Source organism: Loxodonta africana, chromosome 21 (genome assembly GCF_030014295.1).
Source record: "Loxodonta africana isolate mLoxAfr1 chromosome 21, mLoxAfr1.hap2, whole genome shotgun sequence".
NCBI classification, from domain to species: Eukaryota; Metazoa; Chordata; class Mammalia; order Proboscidea; family Elephantidae; genus Loxodonta; species Loxodonta africana.
In genome coordinates, this window is record NC_087362.1 from 43,529,069 (window position 1) to 43,543,202 (window position 14,134).

Consider the following 14,134-nt stretch of genomic DNA (forward strand, 5'->3'; position numbering starts at 1 on the left):
AGATCAGTTTACAGGGGACTACTCACTGGTTACAGCATGTGAGACCATACCTGAACCACGTCAAACGTGTTGGCTTTGCTTTGTGAAGGTTATAGACTATCTGCTTTTCTTCCAGGCAGTGTTCTTTATGCAGCTCAGTCAGAGCTGTCTGATGATTTGAAAATCAAGTCCTGCAACGTATTTAACTGACTCCTAACCTTCTTCTCTGCTTGTCCTCTTTAGCTGTGGGATGCTAGCAGTGGCTCCTTGCTGCAGAAACTGCAGACTGATCAGCCTGTCTTGGACGTCTGCCCATTTGAAGTGAGCCATGACAACTACTTGGCTACCTTAACAGAGAAGATGGTCCACATCTATAGGTGGGAGTGACCATGGTCTTGAAGCCAGTCAGACATGCTGCTGGTTAATGTTAAAATGTTTTGCCAGTACCTAGCAGCCCTGCATATCACCTGCAACCCGGAACTATTGGGATCATGGTTCATTTGGATTAGTATGATTCTAGGACTTCAGGTCACTGAGACACTACAAATTGTGTCTGCTATGTCCATCAAGAAAATGCATGACTGGTAGTCCATCACATTCTCCTCTTGGCTTAAAAGCCTTCCTCGGTCTTTGTTGTTGGGTTGGAGTACGTTTATATTTGGTCTAATTTTCTGCTGGACCTCAGAGAGGGTCCTTGCAGCAGTTATTTAGGGTAGGAGTACACACCAAGCATTTTCTGGGATATGTATACTCTGAGTGGTCTTGTCACTTGGGCCGTTTGGCTTGGGGAAATGCCCCTGAAGAGATTAACCATCTTCTTGACGTTGCTTGGTGAATGTACAAGAGTCGTTCTTGAGCTGAACACAAGAGGGTGCTATAACACCTTGAGTAGGGTTTGATTTGTTTTTGGTGTCCGAGACTGACCACATTTTAGCACCTTGGTCTCTCATCCTCACAGAAGGTGTGACAAGACATATGGTGTGCTTTGTGGCAGTAACAGTTATGTTCCAGCATGTAGTGCGGGGAAGTTGGCAAGCCCAGTGGTGGAGGGGGCCGATGAGCCATAGATGCTCTCCTAATGCTAAGTGCGTTAAGGTCAACACATTGTGAGAGCTAATCAAAGAGACCAGTTGTTGAGCATTTGAGAAGAATCATTTTTTTTCTAGACAGCCTAGAATCTCAGGATTGGTTTTACTTAAGCTCCTGCTTTGAAGACCAGTTTTTCCCTCTCTAGGAAAAGATGAACCACATGTCAAAACTCTTACTTCAGTCTTCTGCAGGAACAGAGATAAGGAAGAAAGCGCTAAGAGAGGGCTTCTAACAGAGAAGCTGCTCAAACTGCTGTTGAGAACAGGAGAAGGATTTTTCCCTTCGTTTTGGAAAGAATTTATATCTGAATAAAGCCCTGGGAGTGAGGAGCTATTCTTGAGCATGTTTATAATTCCCAGATAAAGTCTTCCCTTGTGAAACTGATGTTTGATTCCATGTTCCTCTGATTTCCCTCCTTTTGTAACTTTTCTAAATGTTTTGCTAGTAAAATGGTTGTTCTCAGGAACATAATAGCAGTTGAAGGCCTGTAGATGGTGGGGAGATGCCCACCACCTTCCATTTCAACCCTAGATTGTCCAAAATTGGGGGCTTTATTTTTTTCCCAACAGAGGGCTCAGTTTATATTTGTTTCTTTTTGGTAGCAAAGATCCACTGCCTAAGGCTATGCTGCTAAGCCACTCTCCACAACAGAACATGCCTCAAGGCTGGGCAGGTCAGTGCCCTGTTCTTAGGAACACAAAGGCTAACAGTATGCTTTTCTTAAATAATTGTGATAGAGATGTTACTATTATTTTTCTTATAAAACAGTTATGACCTGTGAATTCCTGAACTATTTCCAGAATCTTTCTCACCGGTTAGGGTTCTTGGGGTAGATTTCCCCAGAGTTCCAAGTTCCGGTTGTGCCTATTAGGGGGCCCTTATATTGGACACGTCTCCTTGAATTACTCCTCTTGCGTATTCCAAGACATTTTCCCCAAAACCAGCTTCCACGCCTGGGAAAAGAGCCTCTCAAAGGAGATAACCCTTTTTTAATATGTTGGTGATTAAGAGTGGCTGCCCAGGCCTGGGGTCCCAGTGGCCGGACAGGATCTGAATTAAAAAAACAGAACTCATCTGGTGTCAGCAGACTATCACAGAGAGGATGCAGGTGGTTAGGCCCTGGCTGCCTTTGTCTTTGGGCTGGGGCAGGGTTAGGATTTGACTTGGTTTACCCCTGGCATCTCCGTGGGTGTGGGGTCAGAATACCTTGCTTTGAAGTACACTCATCCGTGATTATTGATTTTCCCTAAGTGTAGGAATCAGGGGACTTAATTGCCAGTGAAGTTCGGCGGATCTCAAGTCTTTCCAATCCTTGAATTCCTACAATAAATTTGGATGTTTTGGAAGCAGATTCATGTGGCTATGACTGATTTCTCCAAGGAAATCCCCCTTTTTGCCCCCACAGGAGCTTGCATCTGTAGACTAGGTTCTAGTCTCCCCTGCACCACCAGACTCTGCACCACCACATTCCCTTACCCATTTCTAAGGTTATTTTCTCATTTGAAGTTTGTGGTTCAGTGAGCTCAAAATACCTTCACATTTTATATATCTTTGTGCCTGCTTTGAAAACAGGACAACGGGATCTTTGTGTTTTATGTTTTAAAATTATATAAAAATAAAGAATTTGCCATGTGTTACAGCTTTTTTGTCTGTTTGTCTTTTTGACCACCAGAGGAAGGAACACACCTGCCATCCTGGTAGATTTCTCTGTCTCATGCAGTACTATCTATGTCTGAGCTATACGGCGTGATCCCTCTGACGTGAACATCTTTAGCTGGCAGTTATATGTGACTGTTGCTCATGGGAAGCTGTGTGCCTCTGAAGAACCCCCCATACTGATCTTTTGTCTACTCTTAGACCTCAGAGTCTGGTGCAAACTACATTTTCCAGACTACTGACTTTCAGTTAATTTCTTTGAATGGGCAGTACTAGCAGGACACTGCAAATGGAAGGAAGAGAGAGGAGAAGACTATTTTATTTCTTGTAGTCTTTGGCAGCACTTCTGGCAATGGTGGCAGCAGGGAGCAAGTGTGGGCTCCTTGGTTCCTGCTCAGACAAGCACACTTCCAGCCACTTGCCTCAGTTTCTTTGTTCTGTTTGAGTTCAGGAATTTCTGTTGTCATGAGTCATGGTGTTCTGGGATTAGGCTGGAAAGGTTGAAAATATTTTCCAGCTGAACAGCAAGTGGAGTATACTAGATTCCAAGAGGGCTGAATCTATAGGTGTAAGCTTGCTACTGTAATGATAGTGGCCTTGTGGTATATTTGGTAAACCCCAAATTACTAAGAAACCCGACACTATTGTTTTCTCTCCCTCGGTGTTCTTCCTTTTGCCTCCCATCTCATTTTGGCTGTGTGTGAAATTCTGAAAATAGATGTTTTTGTGTCCTTGTCCTTTAATCAGTCAACTTGTGTTTGTTACTAACAGCCTCTGCTGCTTATTTATCCCTTGATAGTTTATGAAACCCCTTCCTATACATTAATTCATCCGTAAACAATGTTGTGGAATAAGTATTGTTATTCTGTTTTACAGAAGAAGAAACAGGTTAAAAATCTTAATGAAAAATTACATTTAGATGGTATTTAAAATTTGCATGTCCTGGTCTTTCTATTCTTGTAAAAGGGCTTACCAAGAGGCTGGACAGGGGTCATATTAATATAGAACTGGATTTGGATTAAAGGAAGTGTGGGACATTGAGGAGAAGGAAGCTCAGAACATGACTTAACAGATGTCTGGATAAAAAAGACCTGGAAATTTTGCTACCTAAACTGAGCTGTGTAAGCTGCTGACAGTTGGATAGACTGTTGGTTAACAAAAGTTACAGGTGGGAGCTTACACGTGTTCGTGGAATAAGGGAGAGGATTTATTATGCCTTCAAAGCCTTTCCAACTCTGAGCTTTGTATCATGCCCATAGTCCCTGCTGTTTGTTTAAAACACCACCATGAGGTTAAAGGAGTGCTCCAGAAGGGCCCTGAAAAGTTCTCGGTTTTGAGCTCTGGTGGTACATTGATTGTTAGGTTAGCTAGCTGTTTCCTTAGGGAACAGATAGGAAGGAATGAGGGTCTTACATAAGAAATGGTGATACAGTGAGGGAAAGATAAGTTGAGACCTCTCTGAGAGGAATCACTGGAATCTAATCCCCGTGGGGTCTCGACACCTGACTTGTATCCCAGTGGAAGCTCTAAGATTGGCCATGACCCCTGTTCCTCTCATGAAGGGGTGATATTCTTACTGATGAGGTGAAATAAGTGATAGTACTTTGAATCCCTAGCCAAACAAAATGTCCCTGCCCTCAGCTTAGGTGAATCACTTGGCACATGAGTCAAGGACAGGAAACAAATATATTATCAGATATTAACATTTCTTTTCCTGATTAAGACCCAAAAGACATGAGATTTCCTTTAGGGTAGGGACCATGACCTGAGCTACTTGGTAAATTGTCATAATGGAGGTAGGACAACCAAACCCCAGTTCCAGCTCTGCCTACACATATCCCTCCTTCCGGGTCTTAGATTCTTGGACTAGACAGTCACTGAGGTTTCTGTGAGACAGACAAGTTCAGGTCCTTTAGCTGGATCACTTGGGGCTGCCTGGAAGTATGTTATCCCGTCTTCATCCCTTGAGTCTTACTGACACTAAATCACTAATGCCTTTCTGGCTCAGTAGTCTATATAGAACTTTTTTTCTTCTAAGAAAAAATAGTGTATTTTAGATTGACATTTATGTAGTAGCTACATTTACTGAGGGTTTATTATGTGCCTGATGCCGTTGTGTGCTGTCAAGTCGGTTCTAACTCATAGTGGCCCTATATGATGGGGTAGAACTGCCCCATAGGGCTCTCTAGGCTGTAGTCTTAACAGGAGCAGATCACCAGGTCTTTTCTCTCATGGAGGAGTTAGTGGGTTCGAACCGCTGACCTTTTAGCTAGCAGCCAAGCGCTTAACCATTGCACCACCAGAGCTCCTTCCTAGTGTACTGTCCCTTTTATATGAAGGGGACTCTCAGATTGAAGAACTTTCCCAGGTATGATGCCCATGAAAGTTCACATCTCAGATCTCTGCCTGTGGGGAGCATAATTGACTGCTGTTCCAGCTGCTGAGCTCTGAAGCCATATACTGCATCCTTACCAAGGCCACGCTTCCCCAGGGTTGCTCCCAGCCAGTGACTGAGCATGACAGGGATACTAAGGCAGACCCATTCCTACAAGACATTGAATTCTGACTAACCCACCAGGATATCACAGCAAGCAAATAGTGGAGTAGATCATGGAACCCAGGTAGTCTAGGCTGGTTGTTATAACCACAACACAGTCTCTAGAGCAGGTAATACATAGGTTCTTGGAAAGTAATGGCTGAATAAATGAATGATATAAAAATGATAGGTGGGTAAGGGATTAATTTTCCCTGGGGAAGCTTCAGAAGGGTTGAAACTTGAGAATGGCATTAAAGGCGAAAAATTTAAGATGAAGGTGTTAGAACTTCCTGGGCCAATGTTGCTTTTATTTGATCTTGAAATCAAGACTGGAAGGGACCAGTTCTGGGTTAGTTGTTGGGGCAAGCATATTCCTGGTTACCATAATCAGAAATTTTTGAAAGTTGTTCCAGGTGACTCAGCTGCACAGTCAAGTTCGGGAAAGCAGTCCTGTACTTTAAAAAGCTGCATTGTCCTCAAAGGGGAAGAATTATAAGAAGTGAGATGAGAAAAATTGCTCTGCCTAATCACTTCTTTTCACCTTCCTTGCCCAAATAGTGGTGAGGAGGACTACTGGAGAGCTTCAGGAAAGTAAGAGCCTTTCAGCCATGTAGCAATAGGAGGCAGCAGCTTGACCAATTCAGTGTCTTCACTGATGGCACTTTGTATCCAAACAACACCATGCTGAGCACTGTGGGGGAATGAGTAGTTGAAGGCCCTACCTGTGCTAGCTCTTGTTTGAGGATTATATCATACCCTTGCTGAAAACCCTCTCAAGGATTCCCGTTACGTTTAGGTTTGGCTTAGACCTTACTGCAACTGTTTTCTGTTTATCCCGTCTGTTCCTTATTACTTTATTTCCCCCTCCCCCTTGTGCCTTTTGGATTAATCAAGTGCATTTTTTTCCAGTTTTTTTCTCTCTTCTATTAGCTTTCCACTTCTACATTCTTGTATTATTCTTTTTGTTTACCCTTGACTCTAGGGCCTAGAGTTACAGTATGCATCCTTAGTTATATGCTATGGGAGTCATATGTTTTACATGTGTTATAAATCTCTTATTGTTTAAAACAGTTCATATTAAAAGGTCCATTATTTACTCTGCACTGCTCTTTGTTCCTGCAGTCCTATGCTTCCATATGGGATCATTTTCTTCAGCCTGAGGTTGTGCAGGTCTGCTAGCAGTGAACGATCTCAGCTTTTGTCTGTCTGAAGATGTCTTTAGTTCACCCTTTTCTATGGATGTAATTGTATTTTTTTTTTTTTTAATTTTTATTGAAATGAAATTCACCATCTTAACCATTTTTAAGTGGCTTTTAGTATAGTCACAGTATTGAGCAACCGTCATTACTAATTGCAGAATATTTTTACCACTCCAGAAAGCAACCCCATACCTCCAATTCTTCTCCCTGCCCTGGCAAGTATTAATCTACTTTCTGTCTCTTTTGCCTATTTTGGATATTTAATATGAATGGAATCATACAATATGGGGCCTTTTTTGTCTTGTTTCTTTCACTTAACATAATGTTTTCAAGGTTTATCCATGTAACATGTATCAGTACTTCATTCCTTTAAATGGCTGAATAATACTCCATTGCATGGATATACCACATTCTGTTTATCCATTTGTCAGTTGATGGACATGTGGGTTGTTTCTACTTTCTGACTATTATGAATCATGCTGCTGTGAACATTTTTGTGCAAGTTTTTGTGTGAACATATTTTCAGTTTCCCTGAGTATACACTGAGTAGTGGAATTGCTGGGTCATATGATTACTCTGTGTTTAACTTTTTGAGGAACTGCCAAACTTTTCCATAATGGGTACACCATTTTACATCCTTACCAGCAGCATATGAAGTTTCCAGTTTCTCCACATTTTTGCCAACATGTGTTAGCTGTTTTTTTTTTTCCCCCCAGCCATCCTAATAGGTATGAAATGAGTCCTGGTGGCACAATGGTTAAGTCCTTGGCAGCTAACTGAAAGGTCAATGGTTCAAACCTCCCAGCTGCTCCGAGGGAGAAAGATGTGGCAGCCTGCTTCCATAAAAATTTACGGCCTTGGAAAAGTCATAGTGGTTATGATTTGCATTTCCCTAATGTTATGGATTGAATTGTGTCACCTCCACCAAAAATGTGTGTCAACTTGTCTAGTCCATGATTCACCGTATTGTGTGATTGTTTTCCGTTTTGTCATCTGATGTGATTTTCCCATGTGTTATAAATCCTCTCTCTATGATGTTAATGAGGTGGGATTAGTGGCAGTTATGTTGATGAGGCAGGACTCAATCTACAAGATTAGGTTGTATCTTAAGTCAATCTCCTGAGATATGAAAGAGAGAATTGAGCCGAGAGACTGCCAGCCACCAAGAAAGCAAAGCCAGGAGCATAGAGTGTCCTTTGGACCTGCAGTCCCTGTTCTGAGAAGCTCCTACACCAGGGGAAGATTGATGACAAGGCCCTTCCCCCAGAGTCAACAGAGAGAGAAAGCCTGCCCCTGGAGCTGGCAGTCTGAATTTGGACTTCAGTATCCTAGACCGTGAGAAAATAAATTTCTCTTTGTTGAAGTCATACACTTGTGATATTTCTGTTATAGCAGCATTAGATAACTAAGACACCTAATGACTAATGTTAATTTAAGTGAATTTCCTGGGCTTTTTGGCCATTTTGTATATATTCTTTGGAGAAATGTCTGTTCAAGCCCTCTGTCCAGTTTGGGCTATTTGTAAGTTATTTGTAGGTGTTTTTTATATATCCTGGGTGCTAGACCCTTATCAGTGAGCCCTGGTGGCAAAATGATTAAGTACTCAGCTGCTAACCTAAAGGTTGGCAGTTAGAACCCACCAGCTAGCTGCTCCATAGGAGAAAAGACGTGGCTATCTGCTCCTGTAAAGATTACGGCCTAGAAAACTATGTGGCAGTTCTGTTCTGTCCTATGGGATCAATAGGAGTCAAAATCAACTTGATGGTACGAAACAACAAACATAGACCCTTATCAGATATTACTTTAAAGTATTTTCTTCTATTCTGTGGGCTGTCTTCTGACTTTGTTGATAGTATCCTTTGATACACTAAAGTTTTAAGTTTTGATGCAGTCCAACTGATCTTTTTTTTTTTTTCCTTTTATTACTTACGGTTTTGGTGTTATATTACCTTCATTTTTGAAATACATTTCTCCTGGGTATAGAACTCTAGATTGGCAAGGGGGTTTTGTGTGTGTTTTTTGTTTGTTCTGTTTTCAATATTTCAGTGATGTTACTTCATTGTTTTCTGGATTCCATAGTTTCTGTTGAAAAGTATCTATTGGTCTTATTGCTTCTCTGAAGATGATATGTCCTTTTTTCTCTCTGTCTGCTTTTATGATTTTCTCTTTATCTTTTTTATTTTAAGCAATTTGGCTGTGATATGCCGAGATGGGGTTTTTTTTTTTTTTTAATGCTGCTTGGGATTCACTGAACTGTTTTCATCTGTAGGTTGATATTGTTCATCAGTTTTAGGAAATTCATGGCCATTGTCTCTTCAGTTATTGATCCTGCCCCATCCTCTTTTTCTTTTGGGACTCTAATATGTATGTTAGACTTTTTTTTTTAATTGTGCTTTAAGTGAAAGTTTACAGTTCAAGTCAGTTTCTCATACAAAAACTTAAACACACATTGTTATGTGACCCTAGTCGCTCTCCCTACAATGTGATAGATCACTCCTTCTCTCCACCCTATATTTCCTTTGTCCATTCAGCCAGCTCCTGTCCGTCTCTGCCTTCTCATCTCAGCTCCAGACAGGAGCTGCCCACATAGTCTCATGTGTCTATTTGAGCTAAGAAGCACACTCCTCACCAGTATCATTTTGTCTTATACCCCAGTCTAATCTTTGTCTGAAGAGTTGGTTTCGGGAATGGTCCGGGGACCTTGACCTCTGGGGTCCCTCCAGTCTCAGTCAGACCATTAAGTCAGGTTTTTTTTCCTAGAATTTGAGGTCTGCATCCCACTTTTCTCCTGCTCTATCAGGGATTTTCTGTTGCATTTCCTGTTGGGGCAGTCCTCGGTGGTAGCCAGGCATCATCTAGTTCTTCCGATCTCAGGCTGATGGAGTCTCTGGCTTATGTGGCCGTTTCTATCTCTTGGGCTCATATTTTCCTGTCTTTGGTGTTCTTTATTCTCCTTTGCTCCAGGTGGGTTGAGACCAATTGATGCATCTTAGATGGCCACTTGCTAGCTTTTAAGACCCCAGACACCACTCACCAAAGTGGGATACAGAACGTTTTCTTAATACACTTTGTTATGCCAGTTGACCTAGATGTCCCCTGAAACCATGGTCCCCAGACCCCCGCCCCTGCTATTTTGTCCCTCGAAGTGTTTGGTTGTATTCAGAAAACTTCTTAGCTTTTGGTTTAGTTCAGCTGTGCTGACTTCCCCTGTATTGTGTGTTGTATATGTTAGACTTTTTAATTGTGTCTTATATATCTCTTATATTCTGCTCTATTGTTTTCATTCTTTGCTTCCTTTTGGATATTTTCTATTGACCTGTTTCTAGTTCACTAACTCTGTCTTCTTCTGCCACACCCAGGCTGCTGTTAAAGTCATCTAAAGAATTTTTAATTAAGTTCTATAATGCCCATTTGATTATTTTTATAGATTCTGGTTTTCTGTTGAAATTCTCTATTTTTGATGTATTTTATTTTTTATTTTCTTTAACATATTAATTGCAGTTAGTTTAAAGTCCCCATCTGGCAAGTTCAATATCTCAATCGTATATGGTTTGTTTTTGTGGCCTTTTTTCTTTTGGGTTTTGGTTTTTGAGTTTTAAATTAAATTTAGCTGTGTTTTTAGCATGCCTCATCGTTTTTTATTCATGTTGGACTATGTGGATAAAAAATTATAGAGGCTGTGGATGATGTAGCAAGTTAAGGTTTCTTCCTGTTCACAGGGTACCGGTGGATCACTTTGTCCCATTGAGGCATGTTTTAGAGTTTATCAGGGTTGGTCTGTTGCAGTTTTGCCCTTTCTTCTGCGATGAGGCCATCACTCCTAGGGTGTTATCCTTTCTCCTTGGGTGTGGGCTTTACTTCTAAGATCTCAACTGAAAACCTGGAGTGTTTACCAAGGCTTCTATACCTCAGCAGAGTTTAAACTCTAACTTCTATTTCCCCAGCATTTATGGGGCTGTGGTAATCTCTGTTGAGTTTATTACTCTCTCAGCTGTTGTTTCCTTCTGGGTTTGTGTGCACAGCTTAAGAGTCGGCCAGCGACTTGAGAGAAATTTGTTTGCAGGTTTTTGCATTTTTCTCTGCATGTTCCTTTCTCTGCTATTTTGGGCCTTAAGTCTCAGTCACTTTGGGAGCTCTGAACTAGCTGTGTATCCTTAGCTCAGTCAGACTGCTGCTTTTTTACATGGGCTCTAGTCCTCCAAGCCACGGTTTGGACAGTAATACACTTGAGAAAAATTGGCTGCAGCTCCCCTATGTCCTTCCCTTTTCTCAAGGATTGTAACCCCTCATTTCCTGACTACAGTGGTTGCTTTCTGATCCCTTCCAAAAGATGTTTTATATATTTTATCTAGCTTTTATAGTCCCTCCTGCCCCAGTGGAAATACAAGCTCTTAGTCATGGTTGGAACCAGAAGTCTTCCCAATTACATATATATGGGGCTTCCTACAGGGTCCTGTATGGTCTGGCCCCGGGCTAGTTCTCTAGCACCTTCTTCTTCCCTCATATCAGTTCAGCCACACAGGCCTTCATTCTGAATGCTGAACATGCCTAGCTTATTTCCACTTAAGGACCTTGAACTTGTTTTTAATCTCTGCCTGGAACACTTTAGATCCAGTTCTTTACATGGATGTCATCTTTATGCCAATTGGCTGTTAGCTCAGTTATGACTCAGAGATCCTTCCCCTAGCTGCCTTTATAGAAAAGCCCCTCCCCACTCCAGTCACAACCATATCTTTTATTTTTTTCATAGTACTTAGACTATCTGAAATTATCTTTTTGTTTACTCTCTTGTTCTTTATCTCTTACATAAGTTAGGTCTTGAACAATGCCTAGCATACTAAAAGAAAAAAAATAAAAACCGAATACCTACTGAGTGAATGAATTGGGAAAGTGAATATAAGGAACCAAGGGGTATAATAAAGGTTAAAATGAATTCCTAGTTTGTGAGAGAGAGAGTATGTTTTATTGAAAATTCAGTGAGGCCAGGAGACCTGGGTTAGGTCAGCCATCTTCCCACTGGCCTGGGGCTTGTATAAAGTCTAGATTTGCCTGACAGCCTGAGCTAGCCAGCTTTCCAGATTTCTCTTGGCTTCTTGCTTCTTGGTCACTGTGATTTCACGATAGGCACATATACTCCTTCTTATCTCCAGAGGCAATCTGTGGCTGGGTATAGGGTTTCCTCAATGCAGAGTGAGAGATAAGCAACTGCTGGCTTCTCTGAGCAGATTGTTGCTGTCTCTAGTCTGCCTGACTGAGTCTTATCTGTGCCGTGTGTCTGCTGATGAGCATGTACATCTATCTGGTCTACGTTGGACTGCTTTAGTAATACTCAAGATTGGCAGTAGCCTCAGAACTATTTTTTTGGCAGTAAGCCTGAATGACTGTTAGTGGAGATGCCAGCATGCCCTCAGCCACAGTGGGCAGGTTGTGTCTCCAGAATATTCTCAGTTTAGGGTTTCCTTTTGGGGGTCCCTGAAACCCCATGAGACTTCTCAGGGTCTAGTTATATTTGATCCGGCCATGACTGTTCATCTGTGGGTCGGGAGAGCAGAAGCTACAGCTTTGAACATGGATGACTGATAGGGATCACACATTCCAAACTGCCCTCAGTACAGCCTGAGTTCTATGTGGGAAGGTGCTGCATTGGCATAGTGTGATAAAAGTGTACCAGAAAGGACAATGGGAAGACCCAGTAATTCTGGTCCCAGGCTCTCTACTAGCTGGCAGAAATTTAACCTCTCTGCAGAGCTGTTAACATCACTGCCCCTTTCCTGTTAAATTAGAAACCAGTCCAACCAAGGCTGAAATGACAATGGATATGAAGACACTCTGGGAAGATGTCATCTCTCCTAGGAAGACTAGTCACTAGTGTGTGGTGAAAAGAATCAAACTTGCCGTAAGGTGCTGCTGAAAAGATGCTGCATGCAGAACAGCAGGAACAGTTAGGGACATGCAGACTGAACCAGAGTCCCTAAACAAGCATTTTGCTATTTTCGTCTTTTAAACATGAGTTTAACTTCTAGCTTAGAATCAGGACTTTGATGCACAGTTTCACAGTTTATTAATAATACTGGCTATAACTTTTTTAGGTCCCTGTGGGTATTGTAAGCTAAGGGTTGCTAGGATTTGGAATCCACTAGATGGCAATGGGTTAACAGGTATTGTAAACCCTGGTGGCACAGTGGTTAAAGGACTGGGCTGCTAAGCAGAAAGTTGGCAGTTCAAACCCACCAGCTGTTTGTTGGAAAAGGATGTGGCAGTCTGCTTGCATAAAGATTATAGCCTGGGAAACCCTATGGTGCAGTTCTCTGCCCTATTGGGTCACTGTGAGTGGGAATTGACCCTACAGCGCTTTTTTTAAAATTGTGGGCCAGGGTCTCTAGGTGGTGCAAAAGGGTTTGTGCTCTGTTGCTAACCTAAAGGTTGGTGATTCTAACCCACGCAGTACTATGCAGAAGAAAAGGCCTGGTGATCTGCTTCATTAAGATCACAGCCAGAAAACCCTGTGGAACAGTTCTACTCTTTAACACATGGCAGTCGCCATGAGTCGGAATTGACTTGAAGACAACATTCTGGGTCACCACTTTTCTTATTTCCATACTTCGCAATTACATGTTAAATAGAGCTTCTCCTCGTCTTTTTTCAGATAAGAAAATGAAGTTCAGAGAAGTTAAAAAGACTTGTCTGGTCTGCCGAAACTCAAGGATTATAACCCAGGTCTTTTGTGGCTCCGGAATTTGTGCTTTTTTATTCAGTACTGTTTTGCTCTTTGGGTAAGAAAGGCTTTTGAAGCAGATGGAAGGGAAGGAGAGATGCAAGAGAGGCTCTTCGTTTCTAGAATACTGGTTGTGTAAAGTTCACCTCTACATACATAAAGTTACCTTTTTTCCCCCAAAAAATCATTGAACCGGCTACATATTTCACCGGCCATCTTGGTTGTGGCAACCCCAATTTCTTTTTATTTTTCTGTGATGACAACCAACGGAATTAGGCAAAGCTGCCCTACCCAGGCTTTTTACGGAGCGCCAGCAACTCCCCGAGTAAAGAGCGCCTTTGGAGGCCCGCGGAAGTCCAGGGCGTGGGCTTCTGGAGCCTAGCCACCTCCCTCGCTGTGCTCCCATCCCACAGGTCGGCGCCGGCCTGGGCGGGGCTTCGTGGGCTACGCCGGTTCACGCCCCGACGCCCCGCCCACTATTTAAATACGCGGCGCCGGCGTGTGCGTCGAGATCGCCGCGGATCCAAGATGGCGGCGTGTGGACGTGTACGGAGGATGTTCGGCTTGTCGGCGGCGCTGCAGCTGCTGCTGATCGCCGCGGCCGGGGCCCAGAAAGTCCAGGGCCAGGGCGGCCACAGCCAGGGCCAGGGCCCGGGGGCCAACTTTGTGTCCTTCGTAGGGCAGGGTGGAGGCGCCGTGTCGGCGGTTCAGCAGCTGCCTCAGTCACCTCAGCTCCAGCAGCCTCAGCAGCAGCAACCGCCTCAGCCGCCGCAGCCGGCGTTCCCGGCGGGTGGGCCTTCGGCCCGGCGCGGAGGAGCGGGGGCTGGCGGGGGCTGGAAGCTGGCAGAGGAAGAGTCCTGCAGGGAGGACGTGACCCGTGTGTGCCCCAAGCACACCTGGAGCAACAACCTGGCGGTGCTGGAGTGCCTGCAGGATGTGAGGGAGGTGAGGAGGCGGGAG

General features: G+C 43.2%; 2 protein-coding genes across 5 annotated transcripts in view; both read left to right on the plus strand.

Annotated features, from left to right (window-relative positions):
• RFWD3 (ring finger and WD repeat domain 3) overlaps nt 1-6,350 on the plus strand; it is a 36,549-nt gene extending 30,199 nt beyond the window's left edge. For 2 of the 4 annotated variants that reach the window (XM_023556683.2, XM_010596818.3), the window contains exon 13: nt 223-6,334. In XM_023556683.2, the coding sequence (XP_023412451.2) occupies nt 223-366 (144 nt within the window). In that variant the 3' untranslated portion in view covers nt 367-6,334. Of the gene's footprint in view, nt 1-222 lie in introns of all 4 variants that reach the window. The other 2 variants (XM_064273779.1, XM_064273780.1) reach the window with 2 other exon arrangements.
• Nucleotides 6,351-13,687: 7,337 nt separating this feature from the next.
• GLG1 (golgi glycoprotein 1) overlaps nt 13,688-14,134 on the plus strand; it is a 164,671-nt gene continuing 164,224 nt past the window's right edge. The window contains exon 1 of the mRNA XM_003417080.4: nt 13,688-14,119. Coding sequence (XP_003417128.1) covers nt 13,703-14,119 — 417 coding nt within the window. The 5' untranslated portion in view covers nt 13,688-13,702. The remainder of the gene's footprint in view (nt 14,120-14,134) is intronic.